The sequence below is a fragment of the Sesamum indicum genome, linkage group LG10 (genome assembly GCF_026168435.1).
Source record: "Sesamum indicum cultivar Baizhima isolate 11 linkage group LG10, ASM2616843v1, whole genome shotgun sequence".
In the NCBI taxonomy this organism is placed as follows: domain Eukaryota; kingdom Viridiplantae; phylum Streptophyta; class Magnoliopsida; order Lamiales; family Pedaliaceae; genus Sesamum; species Sesamum indicum.
In genome coordinates this window covers 3,602,756-3,618,059 of record NC_142666.1, presented here as the reverse complement: position 1 = coordinate 3,618,059, position 15,304 = coordinate 3,602,756, and the positions used below count along the sequence as shown (strand labels likewise).

The following is a 15,304-nucleotide window of genomic DNA, read 5'->3' as shown; positions in this document are numbered from 1 at the left end:
TCATTTAAATCTTAAAACTGGTTTCAAAAGCTTGTGATCTTCAAATTGCAATATTGGATCACAAAAGTTTCACCAATTAGAGGGAAAGACACGTGAACGGTGTTTATTTCTGACCTTGGTATTTCCTCTTCCCTGAACCCGGCTGATGCAAATATACTTGTAGGGTTGACATGGAGCTCAATGAAACGTTGCAAATTCAGGCAACTGAATCTGTTACCTACAACATCTATGTACAGACAACTAGCCTGTGAACTCCTGAAAATGCTAACCGTATCACATAAGACTGTTAACTTTTCAAATGAACAAGAAAAGAAACTAAACTATGCCTTGAGCATGTCTACGTTAGTCTCGACTAACACAGGGAGAAGTGGAGAACTCCTAAACTATAATCTCTACAGAAAAAATAGCTTCTTATTTCTTTCAAATAATTAAACTGCTATCAGAGTAGAATCTGAGACTTTGCAAGACTGCCGGAGCACAGATGCATATTTCAAGAAGATAGTAATCTTCTTCTCTGTACAGAATGGAACCATTTTTTATGTCGGAATCCAGTGACCGACCATGATTCGCAGAGTCGGCCAGCGTGCTTCCTGTGAACTTGCCATTTCTTTCCTGCTAGTATTTCATTTCCATCGTCATGCATGCCAGTGTGAACTGAGAGCAAAAAGAAATCTTCAAAGTCTCCATGTACGCATTCCAGTAAAGTGCATTTATCTATCAACTTGAATACAAAGTTGTATTCATATTTCCGGTTTTACTTTCCTGAAATCATAATTTGCTAAGGTGCGTCTTATCTGACTTTTAGATAGTTAATATTGAAAAATTCTAACTCAGATCGGGTTTAGTCAAACTCGAACCAATTAATAGTTAATAGTGGCTCCATTTCCATGGATGGGGCAGATCGCAGGAGATCTAAACCATTCAAAATCAGTCGGAGAGGCACTAAGATTGTCTTAGTGCACCACTTCTATGTTCTCGTGATGTAGCCTCCCAACCACCCCAACCATGCTCAAGAAAGTGAGTTTGAACTCTTGAAAGTCATTGTTACCCTCCCCAAAAGCATCGGCCACGATCCACCATTATCGTACGACTAAGGTCTGCAAAACAGTTCACCAAACAACTTTCCTATTGACCATCTGAAGTGTAGCCATCACTTTCACATGCTCTATGCACAGAGACACGTATGTGCATTTAACCCCGTAGTTGAAGTATGTGCAAGACAAAATGAACTGGTGAAGGAGAACGAATCGAGACTGAACTATGACAAAACACGTATCCATGCTATCTCTTCCTCGCCTCTTAGCAAAAGTGCAGAGGCCAACGGGATAAGACTCCTTACAAACAGCTGATCATATTAATAGGCGACTTGTCATTAGGATCCTTTTGCGGTCACAGTCCCTGCAGACTCCTGGAATGCGTCACATCTGCAATCCTTAGCAGCGTCCATGTCTACATTTCGACCTCACACTCTTCACTTTCACCAACTCAACTTCTCATATTTCATATTACTGCCAAGTTCCTCAACTTCTATCTTCCTCCTTTATTACGTTTCCATCTCATCAATTTCAGCAACTAATGGTTTAACATTAAGACCACCCTACACATAACATCTCTCCATATTCTTGTTGCTCACATGGCTTTCAACAGATGTGGAAAAATCTTTGGCATCTGATGCAACACTTGCAGCCATATAAGGGGCTCTGTTGGTTTGGTGAAGGAAAAAATGGAGGATCCTGCAACGAGATTCTGACAACAGGGCTTCATGTTCATGTATTCAATTCATTTCATTCCATTTTGGAAATCAGAGTAGAGAAAAGAAAAAAAATAAAGGGTTTCAAAGATGAGATGTTGTCTGTATTTGATCAGTAATGAAAACCGACTTTATGCAACAAAGATTTCATCTTGTTTACTTATTTGATTTCTGTAAGGGGTATAAGAGGGCAAGCAGTGCTGATTTCATGGGAAAAAAAGAAAAAAGAAAAAACTAAGGTCAGATATTATAGGGAGGAAAAGAAAAGAATGGCGTGCATATGAGTGGAAACAAGTCAGTGCAAACATTTGGTTTCAGTAAGCAAGCTAGAATGAAGCATTTGAGAAATTAAAAACAAATTAAATAGCAACAAAAAACTGGAATTTCTACTGTTTTTTGCAATCCAAGATTGTACATATGCATAATTTAACAAGACAATCCAAGATTGTACATGTTCAAAAGACATTAAAAGAACACTCAAAAGCGACCATGTCCACTACTGTTGGAGGTAGTTGATAGTAATAATTCTGATCCAGATTCTTCTCAGTTGGTTTTGTAATGATATTGGACGTTGTTTGTTGGGTTAGAACCCACAACTTGGACTTCTTGTGAGGTGGACCTGCTACAGCACCAGCTTCAGTTTTTCTTCTGTTGTTGTTCACCCTTCATTGTCTAAGAGGCAAAGGCCCAGTCACTGACTTTCTGCTAGCTAGGTAGTGTATCAACTTGTATGCCTTGCAACTCCTCAACAAAATTTACAACTGCCATTAAGAACATACAAAACAAATTTTAAAACATAATGCAATAACACTTGTTGTAATTATTCTAGGGTTGGCTATTGAAATTTGCTTTTCGTTTGGCTTTCTATTCCATATATAAGCTCAAATTAGGTGTTATTAAAGCTAAAACAATAAGGTCATTATAACTCATGGAGCATTAAGTTCAAGTTCAAATTTATATTTGAAGTGTTATGGAGACTAGAGTAAATATGGGGGTGCCCCATACGCGTATCGCCCTACCTCCGACTTCGAGCGATGGGCGTCGGGGCAAATGTCTCAATCTCAAGATATATCTTTTTACAGTAAAAACATCTAGATTTATATTTAATAGTTGAAAATATAAATTCTGATTTTAAATACTAAACTCTCAGTTTTAGATTTCAAGTTTTTTTAACCTAAAATCGAAACTGTTTTCCTGCTGTTACATTTTAAATATATACCCAACGGCTTCAAGAGCCCGGACAGGTGAGGACAGTAGTAAGGTTTTTCGGGCAAGGGTTTAAATATAAAGAATGATAAAGTACTGGAGTAGGGATAAGAACAATATTACCGTTTTTGTGGAGAATGAGCCGGAGACTTAACCTAGAGCTCTGGTACCACTATTGGATGTGAATCGATCACCAACTCCAATGAATAATACAGAAATTTAAAATTATTACAGACCTTCTGGGTTGAAGAAATCCTTATACAAAATAATTACAAGCCTCACAAATATACAGAATAAAATAATGCTTAACCCTAAGAACTGCAAAATCAAAGACAGATAATGCATGTAACAAATAATAGAGATTAAGGCTCAGATAGCCTAGATCCAGTAGTCACAAAGGCCAAAGGCCAACAACCCTTAAACACACGGTTGCTTAAAATCACAGAGCCACCAAAGCTTAGTCACGAAGGCTTTTTCACAGAACCACCAAAAGAATGCCACTAAGGCTTTTTCACATAGCTACCAAGGCTAGGCCACTAAGGCTATTGGTTAACCTAGTGCCTTCAGATTTAGAGCATGAAGAATTGGTTAAGGTTTTAAAGAAAGGGAGAAAGAAGAAGATGGAGGATTTCGTCTGTTATCCCCCAAATCATTTTAGCACCAGCCATTTAAAGAGGCTGGCCATTAAATGGCTGGTAACAACCATCGGAGAAGGAACCGTCAAAGGGGAAAACGAGGAAGAAGGGGGGAGACAGAGATAGGAAGGGAGAGAGACAGTCGGCGTAGGGGGAAAATTAAGGTTAGGGTTATGTCGAGAGAAAGAGAGAGTGAGGGTCTTAATATGGCAGCAGTTGGGTCAAACCTGGTGGGCCGAGTTGGTGGATCAGATGGCCCATTGGGCCTTTAGTGATTAAAGTTGTCCAGTGTGTTTTTGGGCCCAGGCCATTCTTGGTTTGGGCCATTATTATTTTACAGGTTTATTCTTCATCTTATTTGTTTGTTTATTGTGATACTTTTACTCACAAATTTGCGAAGGGAAGATACTCATCTTTTCTCCAAAGAGGAACGTCTTGGGTGGGTGGACTTCTTAGTGGTCGGCCTCATAGTCAGCTCTCAAATGCGGGTCGTATTTGCCATGTTGGTATGAATAATTCCTAGGCACCTAGCCTTAAGGTGTGAGCCTATGCTAAAGACTGCTCTCAAATGTGCTTTGAAGTGATTTCGAGATGAACGGCCTTAAGGCAACTCTTCTCAAGGAGGGCCATTCTCAAGATCACTTTGAGGTAGATAGTATTTAGGGTTGTCTTTAGGTCAACTTCAGAGTTTGTAGGTGCCTTATTGTCATTTAGTGGCCACCCTAAGGTCTTATCTTCGTGTTGTGACCATGGTGCCCAAGAGGGCTCGCTTGGAGGTGATAAACACCCTGATGTTTTAGTGACTCCATATGGCTGTGGGAGACATGGGTTCGTCATCCCTTCCCATTTTGGACTGAGATGGAATTCAAGCCATGCAAGGCATACTTAAAGGAGACGAAATTATAAAGAAAGTGGACAAAGAATTGTGGGTTCCAAAATGACTTCCCTTATCTATGGAGTTAAATTTTGATTTTAACATATTAGTGGCCTTGGGGACTATGGGGTTCGAGTCTGAGTATGAGCATCTCGGGAAGAGTCATGTTGTAGCACTGCATGGGGTGAATCGAAAGTTCTGCACGAGCACATTCTCGATCGGTTGATGTTATAGGGGGGAGGGTGGGTTTGGGAGGTTGGACATGTGTCTCCATCAACATACTCCCAACTCCCTATGTACTTGAAGGTTTTTGTTATTAGTTGGAGGAGTTGGGGCTTTTGGTGAATGAGGGTAGCAGGTTTCCATACTCGCTTTAAATTAGGAAAAATATATAAACATTATTTTTTGTCCAGTTAGATTGCAAGTGCCTTCGAGGCATTTTTTTTTTCTTAAGATTCTTGAAAAGAATATTTTTTTTTGTTTTTATGTTATCAACGATGGTCCGAGTATGAGGTTTCTTATAAGCCAGGCTTAATTGAAGAAAATCTTGAATTAAAAACTACTACCTAAATATTCCTAAAAGTTAAAAACAATAATATGAACTAAAATTAAGTTTTAATATTAAGCACATAGGGACTATAAATTTAATATAATACAAATTCAGGAAGAAAATTTACAATTAAGGGCCGTTAGAACCAGAAAAAAATATTTTGGGGGAATTTCATAATATTCAGAATATGCAAGGATGTATTAGCAATTCAGCCTCGATACTTCGTACTTTGAATAACGAGAACTAAAATCGTTGTGTTCTTCAGCAAAACCCGAGAGAAGTATCAAGCAGTAATAACGCTTCAAGGAGCTGATTTGGAGGAGCTATCGAATATAATTCCCTAAAATGGATCTGAATCCAGTAAGTTTTTCGTAATCTTCTTTACTTTTTTCATGGAATTCGACGCTGTTATCTGATACATGTATGACTGATTTTTATTCTCGATTATTCGTATTGGTTATGATGTTATTGAGAGCTCGTTCGCATTGTAGATCTGTTGATTGACTTCAGTTTTTGTATGATATTTCTATTAAGAGATCCGATTTGATAGGCCCTATGTTGGCAGAAATGAAAATCCCCAAGGATCGCCTTTGGCTTCATGTTGAAGAATTTCAATTGGTTTATATGGTACTTTTAGGATTTTGATACGCTAGATATTGGGGTAGCTCGTTCTTCCAGGTTGGTGAAAATGCTAGTTGTTCACCTGATTGATTCTTATACATGAATGCATCGAATAGCCTTGTTGAGGAGGTGGCGCAAATTCATTATATCTTTCTAGTGATAATTCCTTTCCTCCTTTTCTTTTTTTATTCTGATTTGAATCTTCTGAGAAGCAGAGATATTGGATGTTGGAAAACTTTCGGAAACTGAGTTTAGGCTTTCTTGTTTTTGTATCAATATTTGTGTTGAACTTGTTCTCTGTAAATTCTGAGTGGAAAATTGAAGTCCATAGAAATGGGATGTGAAAATGTTCGAAATACTTATGAAGATGTCTAGAAATGATTTTTAGTGAGACTGCAAAAAGGTTTGTGATTTCCTTACGGGTATTCTCTGGAACATGATGACATGCAATTTTTTACAAGCATTTCAGAATCTAAAAGTTTTAAAAGCAATTTCGACCATGAACTTTAATGTTACAAGAATGCATTCATTAATGGGCCTTACCTCAGACTAATTTCTAACTGTAGCCTCCAGGAGAGAATTATGCTCATCCAAAGATATGCTTCTTCCATGTGTTTTTCAAGGTAAGACGCATGTTTTTCTGTCTTTACTGATACTTTGGTTATTTGTTTAGTAATCTGTAAATATTTTTAACATTATGTCTTTGTTTTCTATTTAACAGGCTGCTGCCCTGGCATTTTATATTCTTTCAGCTCTCTTCATATCAAATTTTGTCATCATCTTTGTGGTAACTGTGCTTCTAGCTGCCCTTGATTTTTGGGTGGTCAAGAATGTAAGTGGACGCATCTTGGTAGGTCTTAGGTGGTGGAATGAGATAAATGAAGATGGTGAGAGTGTGTGGAGATTTGAATGTCTTGACCAAGAGGTGAGGAGATTTTGGCATGCATTTATACATGGTTTTAGCTTCATGACTGTAAATATTGACTATTCTGCTGATGTGCCATTGTGTTTTATCCATCCTACCCCTCATCTTCAGTCACTGGCTCGAATGAACAAGAAAGATTCATGGCTGTTCTGGTGGACCTTGTACCTTACAGTAAGTAAACAATTTCTTGGAATAAACTATCTTTTAGACTTGTATATTTAACATTCAAGTGAGCAAGATGGAGGACATATGCAAAGACATTAATAAGGACTAAGTAAATACTTGGTTTATACTTTATAGGTGGTTAGTTTTTCTGAGAAGCAAGAATTAACTGCTAATTTCTGTCATTGTGGACATCAACAAGCATCTTTTTGCCTGCATATAGTTATTTGGTTAAAAAAAATTAAATATGGATGCCTTTTGAAGCCTTTTTCAATTTGTTGCCTTGAGATTCAGCTAAATTTTGTGTTTTGTTTGTAGGCTGTTGTGTGGGTGGTTTTTGCTATATTCTCTCTCATCAGGTTACAAGCTGATTATCTTCTTGTTGTTGGTGTATGTTTGACCCTCAGTATAGCCAATATTATTGGCTTTACTAAGTGCCGCAAAGGTATGTAGACTGACTGATATCTCAAGCTACAGATTCTTTTTTCGGTTTTGGCAGCAGTTGGGTGAACTTTAAGGGGGTATAAATATGGCTTTCTCAAGATAAAGTATTACATTTCTCACAACAAAAATCAGATCTGACCACCTGCTTTTAAGAGCCTTAGTGTAGTTTTTGTAGTCTAATGGATTTGCACTCCACAACTTCTCAGAATATGTTAATGAATATTTTAATAGCTCAATGGTGCTAGTATATATCATACCACTGCCACTTTTGCACCATTGACACTTACAAGGTTCTCTGATTTGTGGAGGCTTAAGTTAATACTCAGTGGTTTCAAATGGATCACTATTCCTACAATTAGTGAATTGCATTCCACATTCATTGTTTATTTCTATCTAATTATCTCCCTATATCTTTATCTATATAAAATTACGTTTGTTTTTTTAATTTTTGGTTTGACTTAAATTATTCCTGATAGTGTTTTCTTAATGGCAATAAAGAGTAAAATGTTGAGCTTGGACTTGATAAGATTTTTGTAAGTTCATTATATTTTCTAAATTCATTTGCAGCATTACTAATCCTGATTACTATGAATACATTATTAATCTCACTAATTATCCTATTTTTAATATTGAGGAGGAAAAACAGTTGATTCTATAGCATAGCTAAAAAGATGTTAAATCCATGTATTTGACAAAATAAAAAGTAGAAGTAAAGAGGTAAACTATATGCTCCAATTGATATGTTTCTACAGTAAGTGATTCTATGTTGAAAATTATTCAATATGCTGAAAATTCTATGAAAAAAATAAAAGCTTAAGAAAATAAGCAAGACCTTATGCATGGATCAATTTCTTTGTCTACTTGTTCATTCAATTAATTTACTTAATAACTTGGAGTTTTAAGGAATTCTTTTCAATAAAAATCGATTCACTTGGTCCACAGATTTGAATAGTGATTTACAATACTGCAAAATAATTTAGAGAACATATTTCGCAATTTTTAATATGAGTTTATCTAAATTGTAGTTACCAAAAAAAAAAGAGATTATTTAAATTGTACCTTAAAACTATAAAAAGAATTAAAGTATTCAGTATAATTAAAAATTTACTAATTTTATGACATGTTGCAAGTTTATGAGTGATAAAAATGATAATTTGTAAGAGAACACACTTATAGTTGTTAATGGAAATGGAAACAAAACATGAGAGCAACTTTAATAGATCTTTCTACAGTGTTTCATTTTTCTGCTTATGCTTATTTATTTCTTTTTATCTTTTGTCAAATGAGTATTGGTTTTATTGGGAGAGTGACCAAGGCAGAAAATACATTTTACTAAATCATTTTGTGTTAATTGTTGTCTTTTCTCATTTATTTTTATAGTTTTTTAAATATTTGTTAAATCAAATTATGTCTCATGCATTAATTTTTATAAAGTAATATATTTTATAGTTGAACATATCAATTCCAATAAGTCACTAGTGGTAGGACTCTATTTTGGATGTTGTGACTGGAGCTCTATTAAAATAAAGGGTTAATTACATGTTGCCTTCCGAACTATGACTTTTTTTAGATTTTGGCATCTAAATTTTTTTCTTGTGTCAACTAATTATCTCAACTTTACGAAATTTTGCACTTTGCCATTTATAACTATTCTTCAACCATATTTTTTGTCGAAAAAACATCTTATGTAGTCCACATGTGATATTTAAGAGTTATCTAATGTGATTTTTTTCCCATATACACATCATGTGATATTTTTTCAATAGAAAAATCAACAAAAAAATGGTCATATATGGCAAAGTACAAACTTCGCAAAGTTGACATGGTAAGTTGACACAAAAAATAGTTTTGGTAGCAAAGTGTAAAAACAGGCATAGTTCAGATGGAAAAATATAATTTATCCTAAAATAAATGCATAAAATTGAAAAATAAAAATGCAATGATATCAAGTTAATAAACAACATATGTTGTCATACTTTTACTGTTAAGTTCTCTATTATATCAATACTTTTGCATGCATCACATGTAACAAACAGATGCCAAAAGTAACTTTAAGGAGGAGATTATATTTCTTATTCAAAATTAATTGGGAGTCAAGTGAAGTTATTTTTTATGTTGAGGTTAGAACCATGCCTACATTTCAAGTACATTTTGTCCTAGTTTGGCATCTATGGGGATTGAGATAAAGTATAACCAAACATTATATCCACAAGTTCCCATGTATTGTAGGTCAAGTTGAGCCAAATGGTCTATTGTTGAACTGTTGTATGATTCAGTTTCATGAATAGCAGCACATGTATACATTAGGAGTTGCTGTTGCCTGTTACATAATAGTAGCAAATTTTGAGCACCAAATTGACGAGTTTCAAATATAATATAACTAGTTTCAGTAGAAGTTATGTGCAAAATTCATATGGTATACTTCTAATTTGACTACTCTTTTTGATGGATTTACATTTTTCCTTCTCATTGCATTGTCCTTCTGAAGTATCTGCATAAAACATACTAGCATCTAGAAAAGTTTAAGAAATTTATTGGCAAACATTTCTAAAACTTCCACACTGCTATATCTGCTCTGACAATGCTGATACCATATATTTTTTGCTTACTTTTGAAGACTTTTCCATTCTCTCCTTTGATTTTCATGTATTTCCAGACACATAAAAGACCTTGCAAAATATAAATCTGCAATTTATACTAGGAGACAACTTCTTTTATTGGTGTGGTTTATCCCCTTGATGAATAATGTTGGTCTTTCTCTCAGATGCTAAGAAGCAGCTTCAAGCATTTGCCACCCAGACCATTGCTTCTCGCTTCACATCTTCCATTCAATCTGCATTTACTGCTGTTTGAATGATTATTACGTGTAGACTGGAGGAAAGCAGCCTGGGATCCTTAAGAATCAGTGTTCTTTTACCTAAATGATCAATGTATCTGTCAATGTAGAGGTATTGCTTATGCATTCTTGTAGGGAGATGTATACAACACGGAAGGTCTATGTAATATGTTGATCTGTGGAGGCCTTGTAATACATGAGAAGTAGATTCTCTTTTCTTCACGACATTGTTAGGAAATACAATTAATTTTGGTTTTTTCATTATTTCGATCTCATATTTTGCTTTTAGTCTTCCACCTTGCTAAAGATTGTGGGGAAATGTACCAAATTGTAATTACTACCAGCTTGCTTTTATTGGTTCTGTTTTAGTTTGTTTAAACTTCTTTCTATTGGTCCTTTTTGGCATTTTTGGTGACAAGATGTTGCAAGTATTCTTTTTGCAATATGGAAATGATGTTCAGGAAATTTTTGCGATGACAACAGCAGCAATAGAAAAGTCCAGTAGTTGTGATTATACTCTTTGGACAAGTACTGTCACAAACTCTTTGAGCATGCTTTCAGATAAAGGTGTAATATCGTGGCAGTAAGAGTGAGTTCAATGACTATACAACAATTTGCTATACTAAAATTTATTACATGAATTGCAAGTAAAGGAGTTCAATTAATATTTTGGTCATGTTGATAAAGAAAGATAAACTGAACCAAGAACTTAGGATTCAATGTAAGAGAACTATTTTATGAGAATAACAATACGTACAGCCCCCCCCCCCCCCCCCCCCCCCCAACAAAAAAAGGGGCAGGTGAAGGAGATAGTAAGCATTTTCTTTGGGGGTTTTGTTTTTAAAGGTTCAAGCATCGCATTTATCATTTTTGTCTTCAGTGTTTGAAACGCGATAAAATTGAATTAACCCATGAATTTACTTCCCAAAGTTAGTGTAATTGTCTCCATCATCAACTCAGTTTCAAAGACAAAGTGCCAAATTTTGGAACTGAAATTTAATACAAAAAAGAATGATAAATTATATTTACACTTTTTAAGAATAAGTTCAAATATACAAAGAATGCAAATTATAAGTATGTCCATTATTTAATATTCAAAATTTACACAAATACTCTTTATATTTATCACATCAATACCCTTCAACAGATGTATATATAAACTTCACATACAATACACTGACATCTTTACTGGGATATTTTATAATTTTGTAAAAGAACATGTAAATCTAATTTGAAAAGATGCCAATCTAATTTATCTAAACAGAAACCGTTTCTTTTTCTATTTTCAAGAGCTTATTTATTTTTTCCGTTCTTCCTTTTTTTTTTTTCTTTTTTGTGGGAGGTGGTGTGGGGATGGGGTGGGGGGACCCCAGTTATGAAGGGCAAAACAGTCGCAACAAAGTAAGAAAATGGGAGGTGGAAATTACAATGGTGAGAGTTGGAAACAAGAGGCTAAGGAGATGTGGATATATGGGCAAGTTGTGGTTAGAGTCTCTTATCCCTATTGTAAGAATCACACGAAATTCAGATTAAAGCAAGAATTTGATGGACAGACTCAAAAGCCCTTCAATTCTTTCCTTCCAAAGAAAAGGAGCTGTTAGTGTTGGGTGCAGAGAATCATGGCCAGCATGGTGGTTGTGCACCACAAACAGCCCTCTTCCACCTCCATCCTCCTCTCCTCATCTCTCTCTGACTTCAATGGCGCCAGACTCACTGCTTCAGTTCAGGTATACATACATATCATGCACACACAGGTGTGCGCATACTGTGCAAGTTCTTGGACTTGGTCCAATTTCTATGTGCAGTCTGGAGATTTGTATATGTGATGTGAAATAAAAGATAAAGCACTAATTTGAAGTAGAGAACCCAGTGATTATGGAAGTTCTTTGAACATTTTAATTGAATGAGTGAATGTTTATTTGACTATAGTTGTATAGTTTTGAGCAACATCAACTATTAGTATCATACTTCTCTATGCAAATGAATACTCAACTTAATCTACTGAGGATAAGTTGATAATGTGTTGGAATTGGTAATTGAGTACATATGAACTGCTTGCCTCAAAAGTTTTGCTTGGTGGTAGAGCTAAATAATACTCTTTTGGCAGTACAAGAGGAAATTATGGCAGCCGAAAGGAGCGTTGCGTGTTACAGCATCGAGCACCAAGAAGATTCTTATAATGGGAGGCACTCGATTCATCGGTATATTTTTGTCTAGGCTTCTTGTCAAAGAAGGCCATCAGGTACCAATGTCACAGTAATCCGTTATTTTGAGGTGCCTTGATGCTTGAATTTGTATCCAGAAATTCTGAGTATTTGGATAAGTGCAGGTAACCCTGTTTACCAGGGGAAAAGCACCCATTGCTCAGCAACTGCCAGGCGAATCAGAAGCTGACTTTGCTGATTTTTCCTCCAAGGTCCGTTAGCAGCTCGTAGGCTTATAAAAGATGCCTTTATTTGATATAGTTAGAGTATGAATTGGACGGTATTTTCCTTGCGTAGATCTTGCACTTGAAGGGAGACAGAAAGGACTTTGAGTTTGTGAAGAGCAGTCTTGCCGCAGAAGGATTTGATGTCGTTTATGATATTAATGGTTCGTATCCTTATGTAATCACTCAGTTTCATGTTGTTGTCTCACTGCTCCCTTTAATGGTGCAAAGACTTACTTTTATGCGAAAAAGTTGGATTCTTGTATGAAACGCTCGATTATATTCTCAGGACGTGAAGCAGTTGAAGTGGAACCCATATTGGAAGCTTTACCAAATCTAGAACAGTAAGCTCTGCACCTGTTTTTCCCCATGTTGTTCCATTGCAACTGTGTGTTTGAACTGAAGTAAATATGTACATGCTTTTTCGGTTTTAGTTTCAATTGACGGTAATATGCTAATAGTTCCGGACAAACTGAGAAATGTCTTAGCAATAAGAGATCGGACAACCACAGACTGTAAACAGGATCAAATATAACTTGTTATGAAGTATACACTTTTGGAAGGTATACAGTTCTATTCTCTTTAAATTATGACGCTACATTATGAGGCTTTAACTGGAAATGTTCGTGTTATCATCGTCTTTATACTTGGAGAGTATTTGACTAGATTCATGTTTTTAGAACTTATAAGATGTCGCATCTTATTTTAAAGGTAAGCTCTTAAAGTATTTGGCTGATATTAGACTATGGAGCTTATAAGATGTTATTAATAGCAATTTTGCAATTAATAATACCAAACTGAAGGAGTCTGTTAAAACTTTAAAAATAAGATGGAAATTCTTTTTCTTAAAAGAGTTTGTAAGCTCCTAACTTCTTATTTTTAGATCTTATGATCTCCTTCGCAAAAACTTTTACCAAAACCTTTTCAAACATCTTATAAAATGTTTTGAAAAAATTATAAGCTCACTCAAACACCCTTTTAATCTAGTGCACTGAGTTGAACAAATATGAATGAAGCCCTTTTTTTCCTTATGGTTGGAACTTTTTGACACTTAACTCGCTTTTTTCGAATGAATTCCAGGTACATATACTGCTCCTCTGCTGGAGTCTACCTCAAATCTGATTACCCACCGCATTTTGAGGTCAGTATTAATAACACACTCAATGTCACAGAACGAGCCTACTCTCTTGGAGATTGATGTATTAGTGAAGAGGACATGATCCTTTGTTGCATTTAACTACATCTCTTTGACGGCATCTGATCTGAACTATTTCTTCCTTATTGAAGATTGACGCAGTTGATCCCAAGAGTCGACACAAAGGCAAGCTCGAGACAGAGAGCTTGTTGCAATCACGGGGCGTGAACTGGACGTCTATTAGGCCAGTCTACATTTACGGGCCGTTGAACTACAACCCTGTCGAGGAGTGGTTCTTCCACCGGCTGAAAGCAGGCCGCCCTATCCCAATTCCCAACTCAGGCATGCAAGTCACTCAGCTTGGTCATGTGAAGGTTGGTCGAGATTTTATTGCATCAATAGACAATGAAAATCAACCTTTTTAGGACGAACAATGAGTAATACCATGTAGTTAAAATAGCCTTATGTTTCGGATTGTCTTGTTTATGTTGTTTGCTCGAATTTTTTTTCCAGGATCTGGCAACAGCTTTTATTAAGGTTCTTGGTAACGAGAAGGCAAGCAGGGAAGTGTTCAACATATCTGGAGAGAAATATGTTACCTTTGATGGATTAGCAAAAGCGTGTGCTAAGGTAATTGCGAACAAAACATAGGATGTTATGGAAAGAGAAGAGTTTTGTAATAGTTGATTGACTATGTTGTAATTTCACAGGCTGCTGGATTCCCTGAGCCTGAGATTGTTCATTACAATCCCAAGGAGTTCGATTTTGGCAAGAAAAAGCCATTCCCTTTCCGTGACCAGGTAAATGAGACAGGCATATCATCATGTACTCGTTACTTAGATGGTGTTTGGTTAAACTTATTAATGAAAAAAATCTTATAAGCTCCATACATCTTATAAGATATTATAAACTCATGTTTCTCATGCAATGAATGCAGCATTTCTTTGCGTCGGTTGAGAAAGCAAAGAGCGTGCTGGGGTGGAAACCAGAATTCGACCTGGTCGAAGGCCTTGCAGATTCTTACAACCTGGACTTTGGAAGGGGGACATTCAGGAAAGAAGCTGATTTCTCCACTGATGACATTATTCTTGGGAAGAGTCTTGTTCTCCAGAGCTAGGTCCTTAGTTGTCTCTTTCTCTTGTTTTCTATTTTCTAACTCCTCTCTTTGTGTCTCCTTCTTGAGCTATTCTTACTTTTTCTTACAGTTTCTGTAAGAACATTCAAACCCAAATTACAAAATTTTATCCTACAAAAATGATCTTGTGAACAAGCACAAGAAGAACAGTTTTGAGTTGTACTTGGGTGGTCCTCTGACTCGGTGAGTCGTTGCGATCACAGCGACTGATCATGTGGGGCCCACATGACCAAGCACGAACATTAAGGGTTTGGGTATTTCGTCCTTTTTCTTTTTGGGTACGAAAAAATTAGGACGCCTTCAAATTTGGGGCCCCCATAGATCACAACATACTCAGTATCATAAGTTACTTACAAGAGTACTTATTGTTATTCATAAAATGATTTCAATTGTCATCACAAGTCGGCATATACCTTTGGGATCATAAGCCGTTTATAGAGATATTTACAGGTATTCATTCTTAGGAAACATAAATGAAAAATAAAAAATAAATAATTGTCTATCAAAAATATCACATATGATCTTTTTAAGTTATGTGCCAACATAATATAGACCCACAATAGTGGCTCATTCTCTCAAGTGTACGTGCTTAAATTCACAACG

At 35.9% G+C, this 15,304-nt stretch overlaps 2 protein-coding genes and 1 long non-coding RNA gene across 3 annotated transcripts; 2 read left to right on the top strand and 1 right to left on the bottom strand.

Moving 5' to 3' along the window:
• Positions 1 to 2,114: 2,114 nt before the first annotated feature.
• LOC110012684 (uncharacterized) lies at positions 2,115 to 3,758 on the bottom strand. The gene is made up of 2 exons (XR_002287892.2): positions 3,080 to 3,758; positions 2,115 to 2,511 (listed from the first exon to the last, which is right to left on the bottom strand). It is a non-coding gene; the product is annotated as an uncharacterized LOC110012684 (long non-coding RNA).
• Positions 3,759 to 5,219: 1,461 nt separating this feature from the next.
• Positions 5,220 to 10,382, top strand: LOC105172445 (golgi apparatus membrane protein-like protein ECHIDNA protein). The gene is made up of 6 exons (XM_011093875.3): positions 5,220 to 5,375; positions 6,203 to 6,259; positions 6,358 to 6,561; positions 6,673 to 6,732; positions 7,042 to 7,168; positions 9,932 to 10,382. Exons 1-6 carry the CDS (start codon positions 5,361 to 5,363, stop codon positions 10,018 to 10,020), a joined length of 552 nt encoding a protein of 183 aa, XP_011092177.1. The 5' UTR covers positions 5,220 to 5,360; the 3' UTR covers positions 10,021 to 10,382.
• Positions 10,383 to 11,457: 1,075 nt separating this feature from the next.
• Positions 11,458 to 14,821, top strand: CRB (chloroplast RNA binding protein). The gene is made up of 10 exons (XM_011093876.3): positions 11,458 to 11,730; positions 12,111 to 12,245; positions 12,333 to 12,419; positions 12,505 to 12,595; positions 12,721 to 12,775; positions 13,512 to 13,572; positions 13,719 to 13,940; positions 14,080 to 14,196; positions 14,277 to 14,366; positions 14,504 to 14,821. Exons 1-10 carry the CDS (start codon positions 11,623 to 11,625, stop codon positions 14,681 to 14,683), a joined length of 1,146 nt encoding a protein of 381 aa, XP_011092178.1. The 5' UTR covers positions 11,458 to 11,622; the 3' UTR covers positions 14,684 to 14,821.
• The last annotated feature ends 483 nt before the right edge of the window (positions 14,822 to 15,304 follow it).

Coding starts and splice junctions, on each gene's coding strand:
- LOC105172445 (XM_011093875.3), top strand. Junction 6,562..6,672: donor TTGAATGTCTTGACCAAGAG/GTGAGGAGATTT, acceptor CCTCATCTTCAG/TCACTGGCTCGAATGAACAA. Junction 7,169..9,931: donor CTTTACTAAGTGCCGCAAAG/GTATGTAGACTG, acceptor TCTTTCTCTCAG/ATGCTAAGAAGCAGCTTCAA.
- CRB (XM_011093876.3), top strand. CDS start 11,623: ATGGCCAGCATGGTGGTTGTGCACCACAAACAGCCCTCTTCCACCTCC. Junction 11,731..12,110: donor GACTCACTGCTTCAGTTCAG/GTATACATACAT, acceptor CTCTTTTGGCAG/TACAAGAGGAAATTATGGCA. Junction 12,776..13,511: donor GCTTTACCAAATCTAGAACA/GTAAGCTCTGCA, acceptor AATGAATTCCAG/GTACATATACTGCTCCTCTG.